Here is an 18,824-nt window from a genome sequence, read left to right on the forward strand (position 1 = left end):
CAAGCTTTGACCGGTAAATTGTAATACTCTTCAGTGTATGTGGTCACTGATTGCAGGTACTTGTTATAATTATCAAAAATAAAATGGGAGATTTTCTACAGTTAATGACTGGTCTCTTTCCTTGTGCAGCACCATGCTAAAAGTTGAATAAATATATGTAAATGAACAAGTGTGAGTTCCATATTGGGCAAATAATGGAGTTCCTTTTTTTGGCAAGAAAAAATTGGACAATACCAATATCTTCCCAATATGGGCTGAACAAGCTACAGTAGTTCAGTAAGGTTTTTTATAACAGACTTACCCGCTCTAGTCAATGTAAAACTTGTTTATGTCAAACAGTGCGAGAAAAAGTACAAGGAAGTAAAAACTCTGACACGACGATTTGAATGGTTCTTACTTCATAAGCTAACTTAAAACATTTTTTTTGCTTTTTTTTTTGTCAAAATTCAAGCACTCTATTCTTTTCAAATGTACATTTTAACGCAAGGGGTCCATCTTAACAGTCCATATAGGAAAATTCGGACCACTCAGGGAGCCAATCAGAATGCTCCCTTTCAGCGTGGACCAGTTTAGCTATATAATAACCAATCAAAACACCTGCTACACTATACTGCACAGCTACAGGTAGCCACGTCGTTACCTTAGGATGTCGTCTAGCACTCCATATCCAGACCTCTTGTCATTAGACCATTCCCCAATATACACTGTTGCTCCAGAGGAAGACATGGTACCACACTTCATAGTGCCATGACCACAACGCTTGCTGTCACGCCAGTGACCTTTATACACATCACCATCATAATACCTACAAACACAGGATAAAGTGAAAAATGATACAGTGAAACCTCTATTAAGCGGACATCCTCGGGACCTTCCCAAGAGTCCGCTTAATAGAGGGTGTCCGCTTAATAGAGGTTTGTAAAAAATTGCGCAATGTTTGTTAATGATTAACATTCAACGGCTACTCTGTACTGTGATAAAGTTCCATTTCCTTAAGGAAGCTATCCAGAGTTGAAGTTCAAAACCTTTCATTACCAATTTTAATTAGTGTTTTAAATGCAAAAACATACAGCAACAGCAAAAACAGTAACGATAATACGCGCGGTACATGGACTCTTTCAGTGCTTGTATAAATTACTTACTTCTTAAAGTAATGTTGGTAGCCATGTTGGTGTCCACCAACATGGCGTCTCATACTAAACTCTGTAATTTTCCGTGGTACATTCTCTCGAATAACTCGATTATGAGATATCGCACAGCCCCGTGGCTTTCACACGTTGTTTATGTATCACTCTTTTACAACATATAAATTTCTTGACTTTTTCTATTGAATGGTTGTCGATTTCATTTTTTACTTGCGTGACGATGTGTGAAGTGAAAACCACCAATTTAATGGTCTTTATTAACCGACTACTTTCAGGACGTAATCCAATACTACACTATAGGCCTTATCACGGTTTTCGACGCCATTTTGACGGGTAGGCAAACAGGCTTGAAATAACAGTGTTTGTATGGAAATCCAATGTCAAATAATTTTCATAAAACATCGCTTCTGAAAAATTCATGAATTGGAAACTTTTGACACTGGGAAAAGGATTTTAAGAACAAAATTGGAGGGATGTAGCTGTGACAGAAAGCGTCCAGTCGTGTTTTGAACTTTCCATACATTTGTCTGTATAGCGAAACAGCCGTGAACTGCTACTAAAAATAGTTCGCGGGAAAAAATACAGGGAAATGTATGGAAAGTTCAAAACACGACTGGACGTTTTCTGTCACAGCTACATCCCTCCAATTTTTTTCTTCAAATCCTTTTCCTAGTGCCAAAAGTTTCCAATTCATGAATTTTTCAGAAGCGATGTTTTATGAAAATTATTTGACATTGGATTTCCATACAAACACTGTTATTTCAAGCCTGTTTGCCTACCCGTCAAAATGGCGTCGAAAACCGTGATAAGGCCTATTGTCAATTCAGTCCGGTGTCCGCTTAATAGAGGTTTTTAACAATAGAAATTAGCCAAATACAATTTATTTTAGTGTCCGCGTCCGCTTAATAGAGGTGTCCGCTGAATAAGGGTACGTTATAAAGGAAAATATAAGACGTAAATTTCGGGACCCGGCTTAGCGTCCGCTTAATTGGGGGTCCGCTTAATAGAGGTTCCACTGTATGTGTTTTTTTTTTAGTAATAATAACTTTATTGAACATAGACATAACACAATATTACAAGATACAAATATATACGAAATATAAATACAAATACATAATACATAATCAAGCGGAAAACAAGGAATCATTGAATACCGTAGAGTAAAGACAAACCAAAAGCAGAGGAGATTATTAGCCTGAGACAGGCTACATCAATTTCTCAGCTTCTAATTGCCTTTTTAAGTCAGTTATGAAAAAAGAAAGGGTAGGTTAAATTACATCTTTGATTTTGCAAGTATATAGGAAAGACGAATGCTACGAATATCAAGCCAAAGTGGAGATGTGGTGGTGTAGTAGTTTAAGCACCTCAAACAATTGGATGATTGAAGATTGGAGGGTCAGCGATTCAAGGCTTGGTTGGTCTCTTCATTGCTGTGTAGTTTGCTTTGACGAGAAACTTTGTTCCACATTGTCTCTAATCATTCAGGTTTATAAATGAGAACCGGTGACATACTGCTGGGGGGGGGGGGGGAGGGGGGTAACCATGCGATGGACAAGCATCCTATTCCGGGGTGAGTAGCAATACTCCAAGTTGCTCTATGCTACAGAAACTGGCTTATTAAAGCTCTGACTGTTTGGGCCACTTAGGCTTGTAGTGTGACTTTTACATCAAGCTTAAGATTGTTTCTTACCTCCTCTGTAAGTAAAATTTGTGCAGAAAGTAACTATTAAATTTCATAGGTGTGCTCTGGAACAATGGAAGTTTGGCCACTTGTCACTTCAATTAACTTGGTGGGTGGCAGAGCAGTCTGCAGGAGTAAATATTAAATGACCAATAAAATCCCACCTCATTTTTCCATAACCTGACATCTTTCCATCCTCCCAATGTCCTTCATACTTTTCTGCAGAATGTTCTGCAAAGTTGGGTGGGAAAATCAGAATGCCTTCACTGCAAAAAAAAAAAAAAAAATGAAATAGATAAAAAAAATATCTTTGGCAATATCTTTTTTTAAAAAAATTGATATCAGAAATAAGATTATCACTGTCACTTCCATTTCATTCTAAATTTGTTTGAACACACATTGCTGTTGGAAACTATTCTGACTGTATCTTTAGCCATGCTTTAACAAATTGTAATCCAAAAACTTATAGTAAATTCCACCTCCTTTGCCTCACTTAAAAAAGTCATTGTTAAGTGGACATTTTATGTCCTAAATTCCAGATTTCTAACAAACTGAAGCGATAATAATTTATTATTATATATCATGCCCTAACCTTACAACACTAACACAGGTTGAGGCAAATAAAAGTAATCAATATCGTCACATTTCCTTAATCTCAGGTACTGCACTAACAAGTAAATACATATGCAGGTTTAATTCCCACAAACCTCAACTCCCTAGTACGTGAGCAAAGAAACAAAAATATGCCCACATGAAAATGAGATCCATTTGCAATATAACTTTAAAATGACTTACCCTGAGTGCAAACCATGTTTAAACTCCCCAGTGTAGTGTCGACCATCAGGCCAATGCATCTCTCCACTGAAATCACAGACAAATACTCATTATTTACCAGTAAAAACTCTCCAATTAATATTACAATGGAATTCCATAAATTAACACAAATGCCAATGAGCCATGAAAAAATGCTGCTGTATTGTAAGAATAGGAATAAATTGAAGGGGTTCCCACAAACGGCTGTATATCGCTTTTTTTTTTCTCACTAATTCTTTACATACAGACTTGTTTTTACATGAAAAATGCTGTTCTGTTATTTACTTTTTTTTTTTTTTTTTTACCGAATTGATTTTTTGGCCCAGTTTTTCCTTGAAAATGAAACAAAAAACATCACAAAAAAAACCAAAGAGCAACATTTTTCATGTCCAAACAAGTCCATATATGCAAAGAATTAGTGAGATCCTGCAAATAAAAAAAATTAAACCAAAAAACTGATGTACGCCGCTTTAGTGGAAATCGCGGCCCCTCAATTATCAATTCCTTGAGTCTTTTCTAAGGGTAATAATGTGGGAAGAGAATAAATGAGAATGATGTATTATTCAGTGATGACACAAGCATACTCGGAAAAAGGAAATCTGTGTGCTCCTGTCAGGAGTCGAACGTAAGACCTCCTGATTACTAGTTCTACTAGTAAATGGTGTTCATTATCAGGGGTTAAGTAAGGGTTAATGAACAAACTTACTGTCCATGAGGCTTTCCCTGTAGCCACATTCCATGGTAGGTTGCTCCACAGTATGCAGGGTCATGTTCATAAGTGTAGGAAGCTTCACGAGCTACAGCTGGCAGCAGACTTCCAGTCTTTGGATTGAGGGACTCTGCTCCAAGACTGTTAAAGCGTGCAAAAAAATAATAATAAATAAAATAATTAATGTCACTATTCTGCATATTCTTAAAATCATTCGGAAAAGCAAATACACTTGGTGACACTCTTAAGACAAAGTCAACAGACAACAAGATGGTGAAAATGGAGGGAAACAGCCTTGTGGCAAATTAATACAACTTCAGGTTATAAATACAAAACAAAAAATTAATGATCCACAAGGTGGCTCTTCTCTGTTTAATTACCAAGTTACATCTGCATATATTTAAAGTAACGTAACTAAAAGCTTGTGACCGACTGCAGTGCAGTTCAAGGCTGATGATGATGATGATGATGATGATGATGATGATGACAATGATGATGATGATGATGATGATGATGATGATGATGATGAACTATAAAATTAAATACACTAAAAAAATTATTAAAAAACTGGATCATTGTATAATGCAATTCCAATGATTTGATTGGCTTAGAGGGCATGGTATATGAGCCATATATACCATGTCTGAGAAATATAGCGACCATTAAATTGTCTTCTGGTTGTTCTTGCCAACCAAAATCAGCAAGACCTAGCAATATTTCTTGGTTTGTTTTTGATAAAACAATAATATTATTACACTTGCGCTGGTTGGATATGAGATGATTATAGCCAACTCAGTGCTGCGACCCTTATTGGCTATCTCATATCCAATGTGCTCTTATGGAATTACCTACCGGTATGTTGTTGTCTTGGAGATAACATTGGCCACTGCTTGGTTTATGGTCATCAACCAATCCGCCTACAACATCAACAATCAAGCAATGTGTCTGGCATACATGTACATGTACCAACTCCAAGCTGATTATCACATTTTAAATACACTTAACAAATATTTAACCAAGTTAACAACCACAAGCTCAGCTGTCTTTTCATCAGAGTGGTAAGCAGTCCAATTAACAAGTGCAGGCTCAGATAGCACATCACTGATCAATACATTGTAGCATGGTGCTCTAGTCCTCTTGAAAGCATTCTTCAATGTGATTTAGTGGTGTTGCGTTTTGGTAGTGGAGCTTCCCACCCCTTCCCCGTCCCCCTTATCTTCCTTCCACTGGTCCAATCAGTGTTATGGTGCCTGGAGTGGAATGGGGGACCAAGGCTGGGTTGCGGGGATTTCCCAGCTATGGGAGTGGTATTCTTCCAAAAAGCTGGCTGGATGCGAACTGGATTCGAAAAGTTATACTCGTATTAACGTCGAAAGGTTTCTATTTTTAGATGGAAGCCTCTAGAGGATGTCTCAGGCACCCCACCTTCCACTTAAGCAAGGCAGTTAGTAATTATTAGGATGTCAGTGGGGCAGCCTGCATAGGGGAGAATAATAATAAAAAAAACTTTATTTACCCTCTGTCAGTAGTGTTTATAGCACAAGTGCTAGTGGGGCCAAGCATTAGACTTCACAAAGTGTTAATTGAAAATAATATGGTTAAAAATCCCAGCTGGCTATTTACAAGGGCGGCCGAGAAGTTGAACTCGGGGTTACCGAGAAACAACTCCACAACTCCAGCTAGTGGTTCGAGCGAGACTGGAACCTCCGGCCCCCTAACCACTCGACCACATTGCCTCTGGAATACTTGGAAGTTTAGCAATGGATTATACAAGAGGAAACACTTAAAGAGTGACACATAATACTTCACCTTGTCCACTGGTGAGGGAGCACAAACAAGCAGGATTTCTTCTGGTGTGGTGATCTTAATGCCATTCCTACGAATTAAAAAAGCACTGCCATTTAGTCGCTCAAGTCTTGAACATTTTCTCTGAAATTTTTATGACTCATAAATCTTCCACGGGTAGCATTGCTTAAGGTTTATTATTGGGCACGTTCCTGAAAAAAATCAAACTACCCACCCCATGGAAGGTCATAGGAAAATCCTAGTGAGAGTATAAAGAAAAACAAAAACCCTTCTGTGGGGGGAGTATGGATATTTTCTGGAACTGCACATTCAGATGATCTGACGGAATAAGAAAAAGTCCACAGAAAACGCATGCAATTGCTCTTAATACACCAATAATTATTTCAAGCATGTGAGAATGCTTCTAGTAATAACCTTTTTTTTTGTATTTTGCATTTTTCATGTTGGTCACCCATGCCAGACCTCCAGCATGTCTTCAAGTAACATATTGCAAGGCAAGCAAATTAAACAAAGACATGCCATCGTTCTGTGCCTACGTCCCTGAAAATTAGGTTCCCAACCCCCACCCCACCCCACCCCATGTATCAGTTTGCAAAGGAAGGGGTACAATGGACACTTTCAATCTAATATGGATTTCTTGTTAAAACTGACAATGAATAGAACAAAATGTGTAAATTATGTTTATTTTATCAATGGAAATCTAAGCTTTATCTTTGGAAATCCTCTAAATCAGCAAATGTCCCTGCCTGCATGGTACCCCCAGGGTGAGACGTAGATCAAGCCTTTGACTAAAAAAAGCTTGCCAGGTATTCATCCTGGTATGATTTATTATTTTAAGTGACTGTGTGATTTTTAATTGCATTTAACAAACACTGAGGACTAATAAACTCACACGACTCCATGTGTGTCATCCATGCCTTCAGCCCATACTGTTGCCAGTGGAAAAGCTTGGAAGTTTTTAGCAGACTTCAGAAAAAAGGTAAGAGTTAGTAAGATAAGATGACTGTTGTTGAAGGGCTGAGAGCATAACCATCCCATGTCAAATTTTAGGCATTGTTTTGTTTTGCTCATAAGTGTGTGGCCTTCAATTTGGTCAGATCAGAGAACATTGTGCGGTTCCAGAAAAAATCCAGACCCACCCCAAGGAGGAGGGAGAGGGGGGTCTTAAAAGTCAAAATTTTAGAAGCAAAGTATGAAGCTAAACTGGAATTTCCTGGCAGAGGGGGAGGGGGTAGAAAACAAAACACCTTCCATAGGAGAGTAGGGATATTTTCTGGAACTGCACATTGCACACGCCACCCCCATGTTTTGTTTTGGCTGCTTCAGGCTCAGTTTTCGAGAAAAAAAGGCCAACATTTTGAGTCAGCAAAAAAAGGGAAAAAAGACACTTTGCAACCAAAAAAAAAAGAAGGAAACAAACAGACAACAACAACAACAACAACAAAAAAGAAATTTCTCACAATGCGGTGTTCTTTAATTAAATCAAAGGCCACATACAAAAACTCACAGAGAGATCATTTTTACCCAAACAAAAAATTAATCTAAAATCCAACATTGCTTGACAGTTATCATCCCTTCAATTTATTAAGAGATGGATGAGAAAATGCCAATTATTTACCAAATGGAAAACACATACGTAGCCAGTGTTCCAGATAAGAGAGGGGTCTCTCCGACAAAATGAATGGCAAACTTAAGAAGATTTAGATTCTCTGATTTTGAAAGTTATCTGGAACACTGCGTAGCCCCACATAATTATTTTGCCTGTTGATGCACTAGGCAATCAATAAGTAGTTGCTTGTACAACATTTTCGACTAACACAAATTCCCACAACAAAATAATTTGCTTGTATACGATAATTTAAACTGTAAACCCTCTACACAGTTATATCACTTGGCAGTTTACAAAATGGTAGCGTCATATTTCAACGAGGCTTCTTAAAGTGATGAAAACGTTTCTTAATTAAAGAAATTGAGGCTAAGTTAACTTTTCTTTCCCATCACTCAAAAAACAGAATAATAAGGCTGCAATAATTTTCTAAGATTTAATTAATTAATAAAACCATTTTATTAATTATTTAAATTCTAAAAATCACACCAGTTGACATACCTGAAAGTGGACAAAGAAGTCGTCAAACAAGACAAACAAAGGTGAAGAGAACCTTGTTCCTTTGGATGGGAACAGACTGTGTACATTGCTGCTTCTCAGCAACCTTCTGTGGCAATCCTTGAAGGTTTCCTGCACGCCACAATAAAAGCACAATTCACAGTTAATGTGGCATTTTTAAATGTAAGACTGTAAATTGAAGAACTACCTAATTCAGCAACAAATCCTTCATAATGAACTTAGCAAAAATGTGCAGTTTCATAGCTAGAGGATTTTGGGCATAAAAGATGTAAGTGTGTTTTTCTTTTTGTCTTAAAGCAAAATTGCTCTAAATGCCGGTAAGCTCGACTATTTTGGCACAGAGACCACTTGTCATGTAGAAAACGTAGTTGCGCCTTTGTTGTTTGTTGTTATTTATTAGCTTATTAGTATTTAATGTAGGTAGAATCTCAACTCATTGTTTTAATCTGTATTTCGTATTAATTTTGTAGTTTTTACTTATAGACACGACCACATCAGCTATGCTGTAATTTTATCGTGTTTAAATAAATAATGGTAATTGAACTGAGTGGAGTGCAATTTGGTCTGAAATCATTGTGTGATTTCAAAATTGAACAAGCGTGTAGCACAAGTTCAATTTGAAATCACAAGTATGATTTCAGACCAAAATTGCATGACACAAAGTTCAATTACCACTTTATTACACCCATTTTGAAATCACATAGTTTGTTTGTCAATATTGAATTCATCCATTTTTATCTGGAAAAGGGATTATTTGGACAACAGATATTGCAAAATTTCCCACAAATGATTTTTTTTTACCTATATTTTTCTGCAATCTGATTTGTTAGTGCAGCTAAGCCATGACATTTGATTGGTTATTATTATTTCATTTTCATTTTGATTGGCTAAAAAAAGGATGCGATTTAGAGCAAAAAATGATGCGATTCGTGAATAAATCGCACTGTTGAGAGCCAATCAGATTGCAAGGATCACCAGTGACTTTGAAATGGGTGTAATAAATGCTTTAATTTATTATTATTATTATTATTATTATTATTATTATTATTATTATTATTATTATTATTATCATGATTAATTATTATTATTATTATTATTATTATTATTATTATCATTATCATTATCATTATCATTATCATTATCATTATCATCATTATTATTATTATTATTATTATTATTATAATAATTATTATCATCATCATCATTATTATTATTATTATCATGATTATCATTATCATTACTAATTATTATTATAATTATTATTATTATCATTAATTAGTTTTTGAGCAAAATGCTAAATAAACAAGAGTTAAATAGCATATCACTTTTCTAGATACATGTATATTTTAACGAAAGAGAGCTATTGTAGCTAGCTACACAAAGGAGATACGGACTCTCGCCTGATTTCTTTTGTTCAGAACTATCAAATTGCAATTGCTTCACTTGACTTGGTTCAGTCTCGTATACAATAGACAAGGCGTCGATAATTATTGTTAAAATGAAAAATGGCAATTTCTACAAAGAAATGAATAGTGTGCAGTCAGTGGTAGCTGACTGCCAGCCATGCATTTCTTTGTAAAAATCATTGATTTTGAGGCATTTTTCTCTGAAAATGGCAATTATAGCTATAAGCTACTCTGGCAACTTACTGTTATTTTTGCAGGACAGTCATCCCAAAACTTCTGAGTACGTTCAGCTTGTGCTTGCTTGTTCTCATCTTGAGTGATACACTGTTCCCATCGTTCAGCTTCTTCATGCAGCCGTGCACAGTCTAGTGCATTATTCTGCGACACAAAAATGTATAAAGTGAATTAAATACTCACAGTCAAATAATATGTTGAACAACTCAAAGGATTTTGTTTTTCAAACAACACTCTGATTCAACGTTTTGGCCTCATTTTCCCTCAAAACAAAGTACAACCAAGAAAAAATCCCAGGACAATGTTCTAAGCAAAAATTGACAGAACTGAAGGTCACGTCCAAACATTCAGGCACTTTTGAGTAAACCAAATTGACTCCAAAATGCAAATCTATATGCTGCAGTTTCATTCTTGGATTGGATCAAAATGTTTCAAACCAGTTTAAATTTGAAATTCTTTGCCTTAGATTCACAATCAATTTCCACAATTTCAAATGAAGGAAAATAATAATAATAATAATAATAATAATAATAATAATAATAATAATAATAATAATAATAATAATGATGATGATGATGAGGATGATGATGATGATAATAATAAAGCTCTTTATTGATTCCAAAAACAAATGTTTCGAATAACAGCTGAAAAAGACAAATTTACATGATAAAACTTTATGATAAAATATGATATAAAATTATAAGATATAGAGATCAAACTGGTTTGAAATCAAAATCACACCATAAGGATGGTGTCTCCTAACAAAGAGCTATGTTGTGGAGTTTATGAAAACTAAATATGTAGGAAAAGTGTGCAGATCTTAAAGTCTTAGCTAGGGGCTAAAAGTCATAAAAGTCATGTACTAAAGCTCCTTTGTTTTAGAACGCAAACCCAAGTACTGTACCTTAGACCATCCTAAGGGTACAGAAGATATGTTTGTAATATGCATCCTTATTATAACCATAACACACACACCTCTCTTGCTTCAAGCTCCCTCAATTGACAAATAAACTATAAACAGGACAACGTTACATTAATTGCATAACTTTTTTATTTACCTCGCTCATTTGTAATGTGTTGTGCAATTTCCCCACAATCAGCCTGTAATGCTGCATCTTTAGAAGTGGAAATTGCATCATGTACTGGAAGGCATTGTCACAAGTCACAAGATCCTGAAGCAGAAGTAGTATGGCCATGTCAAATGAATACAATAACTTCTTAAAAGCTCCCCCCCCCCCTGCCTCCATCATTATAAATCTCTCCAGTAGCGGCCTGGGGGGGGGGGGGGTCACAATAGGCAAATCCTAGCTAGCAAATGATGAACATTTGAAAACTGCAGACCTGTCTGAACACGATCAGCTGTACCAAAAAAATTCCTCTACATCACAATGTACACATTTTTGTTAGACTAAGTATTATTCAATTAGCCCTCTTTGTTTTGAAACACTGAACAGTAACTATTAGATTTCTGTTAGTTATTCAGCCAAAGTGTGTGAAAAGAAAGTAAGCTTGTGCCTGGTTGTTGCAGTGCTGCCAAGAAATACATTATGATAATTTATTATAATTATTTATCCCATTGCTTATCCTCAGAGAGGTGATCTCTCGTACATTATTCATGTATGCCTCACAAGGGAAGCACGACAAATGTTGGGAATGAATCAGATGCCCTGAGTGTGAATCATATCCACAACACCTCAATCTGGTGGCAGTTCCTCTGGACACTCAGCTGCCGAACCTCACAAAATATAATGTCTACTCTGTATAGAAACATGAACAATTGAAAAAAATGTCTTGTTTCTTAACTTAAGACTTATTACCTGTGCTGTGTCGTCTAAGATGTCACACAGAACAGCTCTGCTCTGGGATGAAATGTCACTGAAAAACACCAAACCCAAGTTGGTTTTATACAAACAATTAACAACAGCTGTATGAAATAAAACTTCTCCTGATCAGTGAATTACATTCAATTTCTGGCCACTACTGACTTTGGTTTCAAAGTTCTAACAGCCTGCACTTCATGAAAAAAAAAGCAGTAACTTGTATTTAAACTGTAAAGACTCTCTTGTTTAAGTGTGTTACAGTGTAACACACAGTTTTCAAATTCAGACCTCGTCATCACAAAGGAGACCAAGCCCCAAAGAAAACTGACTTATGTTTAAATTCTCACTCTTCAATCCAAAATTACAATCATATAAATTGCTGAGGTCATTTAGGCCTTCTGAACAGATAATTATTCTACAAAATTAACCACTGCATGCCCATGACAAACATTGGATACGTTTGAAAGTATACCTTCAGCATAGTCAAAAAGTAATAAAACTAAAAATATTGGTGTGCCTTACCATAAAAGCTCTATTAAGCCCCAGGGGGTTTATTTAATTTCAGGCTTCATTAATGGGGAGGGGGGTTTACGTTCTCACTAGAGAGGGGGGCTTAATAGAGAGAAGAGGAGGGGGACTTACTTCATATCTTTAAACACCATTTTTGTCTTTAAATGGGTTTGGTACAAAACTCAAACAACAATATTTGCAATCAAAGGGTCAGGGGGTTATTTGAGAGATGGTGGGAAGGCTAATTAGAGAGGGGGGAAGGGTGAATAGAGAGGGGGCGAGGCTCAATAGAGCTTTTATGGTATTTCACTTGGGGCATACGTTCAATACCTTGACACATTTGAAAAAGCCGTGAAGACACCAAAGGCCACTCCATTACTGAAACTCTCAGAATACCTATCAGGAAAAGCAAAAAGGAGTTGAAATACTTGGGGTACTTTTATAATATTCTAGCATATTGTGCCATGTAAAAGTAAACCATATCACACACTTTTGACAGTCCTGGTTTTCTCAAGAAATATGAAGACTGGGAAGTAGCTTGTAAAGCGGTGTGTGTTTATAACAGGTCAAAAGATAGTTACAGTGGGACAACTGAAATATGCATATACAGCTGTACATAAAACTACAGTCAAGTCCGTCTTGAATTTACTACAGATTGTCTCAAACAAAAGCATTTAGTGAACTGAACTAACAAAATTGTTGTTTTTTACCAACTGACAAATACAAAGATTTTGAGCATTAAAAAAATTCTCGATTAAATTTCGGCTGTACCTCAGTGTAAGAACCTGTAAAACTCACAGCTGACAGGGAATAATTAACAAAAATGTCAAAATACAGAAAAAATGGAAAACAATAACCTACAACACAAAGAAAAACCTGACAGGTTCTAACACCACTTGAGATAAACCCAAAATTTCCGTAATCGTGATTCCTGTCAAGTGGACATGTTTGCAATCTTTCTGCTCAACTTCACCATCTACATGTACGTGTATCAGGATTTAACCAACAGCGACAGTGTCTGATATATCTGAATGTTATCACTAGCTGACCAAACAAACGGCTTATGTGAATACAGCAAATATGGTGTTGATTACAAACAAATTCTCCCATCTAATATCATAAGAAATGTACTGACAATGGCTAGCAGAACAAGCATGCTGACTTAAGGTTAAACTTATTTGTTCCTGTTCTTACTAACAAGTAATCTGTATCATGACATTCTTTACATATTTTTTCAAGTTTCATAACTCAGGACAAGTTTCCCCATGAAATGCATTTAAGGTGATTCCGCTGAAAAAGAAGGAGTATTTAAAATTGTCTAAGACTTGGTCCAGTTCATGACTATGTTATGAGCATTACAAAAATGCAATAAAAAATGGGGGTCACCGTGCTCGTTTTTGTGCAACCTGGATGGCTATTATAGTAAATAGATGACCCACGAGGTTTATATTAGGAACGCTAGTAATCAGAAAAGGGAACTATCATTTCTAGAAAAATTAATTTCTTGCATTAAAATATCGAAGCAGTACAACAAAATTTACTTTAATCTTACACAACAAACTATTTTCATTGAACTGGAATTAAGATTATGAAAGAAATTAAAGATTTTGCTGCGTGTGCACGTAAGCACCACTACCTTAATACGTGCTTTTTAAAGCATTCAAATAAAAATATCTCAAAGTAGAGTATTAAACTTTTCTTTACATCGCGATATACAGTGCTCAGACATTTAAATTGATGCATTAAAAAATGGGGGTCACCGTGCTCGTTTAGAAGAAAAGGACCATTTATTTTCCTGCCGAGCTTAACCTCAAGGAAATCCCATAATGTTGTGCGTGCGCGCGCTCGTGCGCACGCTAAATGACGCGAAAAATTATGCGCAGCAAGGATGCGCAATGCAATTCAATGGAATCACCTTAAACAGCATGAATCTTTGGTATGAGATGGAGTCAGCTTATTAATTATTATGTATCAGTCTTGTATTATTTTATAACGGGCACGCATGCAGCCATCAGACAATACCTTTCAAACGTTTGTAGGAACTCATCAGACCAGCAAAGTTTGAATAATTCATGGAAACTTTTCATGGATTCCACAAGCTGAGTAACAGCAATCTGGTTTGTGGAGACGCACTTCATGACGTCATAGAAATTCTTTATGATGGGTGCTAACACCTGACCTATCTCTTGCAAGGCCAAGCACGACCATACTTCTGCAATAATAAAACACAAGAGAACGGTAAATTGAAGCAACAGCCATAAAGCATTAATTGTGACCTACAATTTTGAAAATGACACCGTTCAACAAAATCTCAACCCTGAGGCCCACTGAAACTATTGTTAACTAGTATTAACTCCCAGAAGTAACACGAAAAACTTAAGTTCTCAAAGTCACACTTGTTCAAAACTAAACAGAAAATTGATGTATCTGTGAGTAAACTTTACAGTGTATGTTAATTATTAATAAAAGCGCTAAAGTGAACTCATGAATTTCTCCACACAAGCAAATGTACCACAAAAGGCTAAAAAAATCTTTACCTAGATGGGTTTTCAAGTCCACAATCTCTGGATTTGACCAACCACTGCTCTACCGACTGGGTCAAAAGGCCAGATGGGAGCAAGTCATAGGTGATTATGCATGGTGCTAATTGTGGCAATGTTAGTGTGAAGGGTATGATCAATGTTATGCTCGCCTACTAGCACTAATTACACAAATAATCAGAGAAATGTCAACTATGCAGTGTATGTTTAAGTGCTAATTAAAGTGAGCCCAATAATTTCCGATTGAGTGTTAGACCTAGCTAGGGAGTGGGAGACCACAAGTGGCAAAGAAAACATCTTCATCCTTTGCAGTAATCACCCCTTCAGCCTCATAGCTCAGTTGGTGGAGTAGCCTCACAGTAATGTAAGTGTTGCAGAAAACATGCATAGTCCCCTGGCAAGCACATACAAGGTTTAATAAACGTTTAAACCCTCACAACTCTCTGGACATCCGAGTTTAGTTTGAGGTTCATACTTTACTTGAAACCTTTTGAATGTTAATAATAATAATAATAATAATAACAATAACAATAACAATAACAATAACAATAACAATAACAATAACAATAACAATAACAGTAACAGTAACAGTAACAGTAACAGTAACAGTAACAGTAACAATAACAATAACAATAACAATAATAATAATAATTATTATTATAATAATAATAATAATAATAATAATAATAATAATAATAATAATAATAATAATACTTATCTAATAAACCTTTTGGATATTAAGACCCTCTGTCCTGAAGAAATTCCAATTACCTTCCACGGGGGTTGGTATCTAGCTTTTTTTTTTCAAACCACATGCTCTAGAGAAAGTCTCACATAACGGTAACTGTTGTCCTACTTTTGTTAAAGTAGAAATTGTAACTTAAGTCTTCTTCCTGAAGTTGACAATCGTTGTTAGTGAGTCACTGTTTAGGACCATTACCTGATTGCAGCAACGGTGTTAGAACCGCCTGCCAGATGAGAGCCAGCTGGTAATAAAATAACCTCTCTTTACTGGCAAGTTCAGCCAAAATCTCAAGCCTGCCAACCTTATCACTGCAATTTAAAAATCAATTGTTAACATTTAATTACTCTCACATGGTCACTAAACCCTGTTTGTGAAAATCAGTAAATTTAAGTAAGGCTTACAAAATTAATGTATATGAACAAATTAAACTAAAAATAAAAAGTGAATTAACCATTTGAAGGTTTTGTTTTTCATGAGTTATCATGATCTTGATTGATCCTCAAGCTCCCAACTATTAAAACACAAGCCTGATGTTTTGTCCAAATTATATAATTAAGTTTCTAATTAACACAACACACAATTACTTGTAAGTCCTACACTGAAGCACTTTAAGCAAGGGATTCTTCATAATATGCCAGCCAATACAAGATGCCAGACTAAGCAATTAGTTTTATATTAATCTTCAATATCTTTGTAAAATACTGTAAAAGGCTACTATCTAACCTGGCTGCTATACAAACACAGTGCTCTGTGTTAGCTGCTACACTCCTCAGTTGCCCCACCTATCAGACAATACAAACAACTTGAATTAAAAACCTACTAAACTCCTGATATTTTGAAATTAAATGTGAAATCTCAAACCCCTGCTACCCTTAAATATGTTTTTATAGTCCGTAATTTTTAGTATTACCATAATTTTATTTGTTTGATTAACTGCCCAGGGTGCTTATTTAATTTTGGGTCCATAAGGGTGGGTGCTTATTCAAGGGTGGGCGCTTATTATTTTCCCAACATTTTCAGCAACCAAGGACATTTTTAGAGAATTAACAAAACAAGAGGCAACAAGTTTATTTCACTTCAACAAAACAAAACAAAGTGCACAAGCTAACATGAACAAGCCATAAACAATATAAAAGTTCACTGACTACCGTATCTAAAATCAATTTTGGAACACAACTGACGTTCTTTTTTCTTCATGCTGGGTGAGTACAGAAGATGGGTGCTTGGGCTTTCACAGTGAGTGCTTATTCAAGGGTGGGCGCTTATTAACTTTCTGGGCTTTCAGGGTGGGCACTTATTCAAAGGGCGCTTATTTGAAGGTGGGTGGTTTATCAAACAAATACGGCAAATGAGTACAATCATTTATTTCTAATCTCTACCCACAAACAGATAGAAAACTGCAGTCCTCTCTTACAGTAAGACTGCAAAAACCATGACTAGAATAATTTTTGGAATCTTTGATGTGTTGGGAAAAGAACCAATTGGAAACAAGATGAATTTACTGCAAACTGAAATATTCAAGTCTTTTAAGCCAACTGGTTGACTGTGTCAAATAGTTGGCAGAGATAATGGTCGCTGTTTATTAATCCGTGTGAACAATTTGTAGTGAAATTTTGAAATAATCTTAAAAAGAACCTCAGTCAATCACTCCTTCTCATTGGATAAAGACCTTAAGTCACATATTTTTAACTACCATATTGCAATTTAGGAGAAAAATAAAAATTGCAGGAAATTGGGAAAGTGCTACAAAGTTTAAATTATAAATAATACTGTAAACAGTGCAAATGATACAAACCGTTCTAAACATAGTGAGTCTGACAATTTCCACTCTGCTGTTCTGAAGTGAACGTTCTTTAGTGTCATCAAATGACTGTGACGGTGACAACACCTTTTTCTTGGCTGTTGGTGTTGTACTGCTCTCATCACTGACTAAGGATGGTAATGACCTGCTTTCTCTTATGCTGTTCATGGTTGCGGCCACACTAGGCATAGCACTAATAAACAAGACAAAGTGAAACTGTTTTAAGGTGATATCCACGAAAAACAAGTTATCATGAAAATTTTCTCAAACTCTCTGTGATTGTTCCCTATTATGTTTTGAGAAATGAAATAAAAACGATAGGTGGCCATGTCTGCAAAGGAGCTTCAATCCACTCAATTTACCCCATAATCGCTTGTAATATTCGCTGCATGAAAATGTCGTGCAAATTACTCAGGAAAGGAGACTGCTGACAAGTAACCACTGTCTTTTAGCTGGTTAACAAAATAAATTTGGAACAGGTGTGCAGGGGCTGTACATATAGAATGCCAAATAACAAAATGACTATAACAAAATCATGAACTTCCTTTAACATGGTTACATACAGTACCTTGGTTGTCGCCCACAGACATAAACATCGGGTTTACTGAGAGCCATATCACCAATGAACAGAGAGTAATGGCTACCAGCTGCAATATCCCAGATCAATACATCTGAAAAACACTAAATTATAGCGCAAATATTTAGCACTGAAATGACAGTCAGTCATCAGAATTGTACGTTGAAACTTCCAAGAAAAAGTTGCTTCCACTAGCTTTCCTTAGTATTATTACCTTACCATTGACAGATAAGCTACACCCCAAGTTTAGGAGCTCAAAATTTGAGAAAATTTTTTTAATCAAAGAGAAAATTAAACTCCATAATTCATAATATTTATTATGCATTGATTGTTTGAATCGTAAGTCTTTTATTAAGTCCTGCATGCTATTTTGGCAATACTTGAGATCCTAGTAGGCAACAAGACAGTTTTTACATTAACTGTCAGCATTCCCAAACACTGATTGGCTCCTAGCTTTTGTCTACAAGAGAACACTCAGACAAAATTATGTCAGACCTGTAATGTTCACACTTTCGCAATGGAAAATAAAGCCGATTCCACTCATACATGAACTTTTTTCACATTATTGTAAAAAACAAATTAACTGCGGTTTCCATGGTCTATACTCTAACAGCCCCCAAAATGACACCATAAAATGTCTAAAACTTGGTGCCCATAATTTTGAGTTTTGAGCATTTTGTGATGTCATTTTAGGGTCTGTAAGAATATAGACCATAGAAAACTGCTGTCAATTTGTTAAATACTATGTACACTCCATGGAGATTTGACTAGATCTTCTTGCAGATGTGTACGTTGCACCCACAATTCTGGGAAAAACATTTTGTTAAAAAGGTGTGGCTTATTTGTTGGTTTTAACACTATTTAATTATTGAGAACGATGTATTATTCAGTAAATGGCACAGGCATTTAGTA

General features: G+C 35.8%; 1 protein-coding gene across 8 annotated transcripts in view; it reads right to left on the reverse strand.

Moving 5' to 3' along the window:
- The window catches only part of LOC146481264 (alsin-like), a 74,535-nt gene that overhangs the window by 51,898 nt on the left and 3,813 nt on the right, over positions 1-18,824 (reverse strand). For all 8 annotated transcript variants that reach the window (XR_014864550.1, XR_014864551.1, XM_085108883.1 and 5 more), the window contains exons 4-20: positions 17,904-18,016; positions 17,330-17,528; positions 16,258-16,316; positions 15,730-15,842; positions 14,272-14,461; positions 12,580-12,645; positions 11,737-11,794; positions 10,978-11,091; positions 9,929-10,063; positions 8,262-8,390; positions 7,047-7,120; positions 6,158-6,224; positions 5,201-5,265; positions 4,346-4,489; positions 3,622-3,687; positions 2,991-3,092; positions 641-805 (exon numbers count right to left, since the gene is read on the reverse strand). Coding sequence is in view for 6 of the 8 variants with exons in the window: in XM_085108883.1 (XP_084965009.1) it covers positions 641-805; positions 2,991-3,092; positions 3,622-3,687; positions 4,346-4,489; positions 5,201-5,265; positions 6,158-6,224; positions 7,047-7,120; positions 8,262-8,390; positions 9,929-10,063; positions 10,978-11,091; positions 11,737-11,794; positions 12,580-12,645; positions 14,272-14,461; positions 15,730-15,842; positions 16,258-16,316; positions 17,330-17,528; positions 17,904-18,016 (1,859 nt within the window). In the remaining 2 variants the exon portion in view is untranslated. The remainder of the gene's footprint in view (positions 1-640; positions 806-2,990; positions 3,093-3,621; positions 3,688-4,345; positions 4,490-5,200; positions 5,266-6,157; positions 6,225-7,046; positions 7,121-8,261; positions 8,391-9,928; positions 10,064-10,977; positions 11,092-11,736; positions 11,795-12,579; positions 12,646-14,271; positions 14,462-15,729; positions 15,843-16,257; positions 16,317-17,329; positions 17,529-17,903; positions 18,017-18,824) is intronic.

This window comes from Pavona decussata, unplaced genomic scaffold (assembly GCF_977016875.1).
Source record: "Pavona decussata unplaced genomic scaffold, jaPavDecu1.1 SCAFFOLD_51, whole genome shotgun sequence".
Lineage (NCBI taxonomy): Eukaryota > Metazoa > Cnidaria > Anthozoa > Scleractinia > Agariciidae > Pavona > Pavona decussata.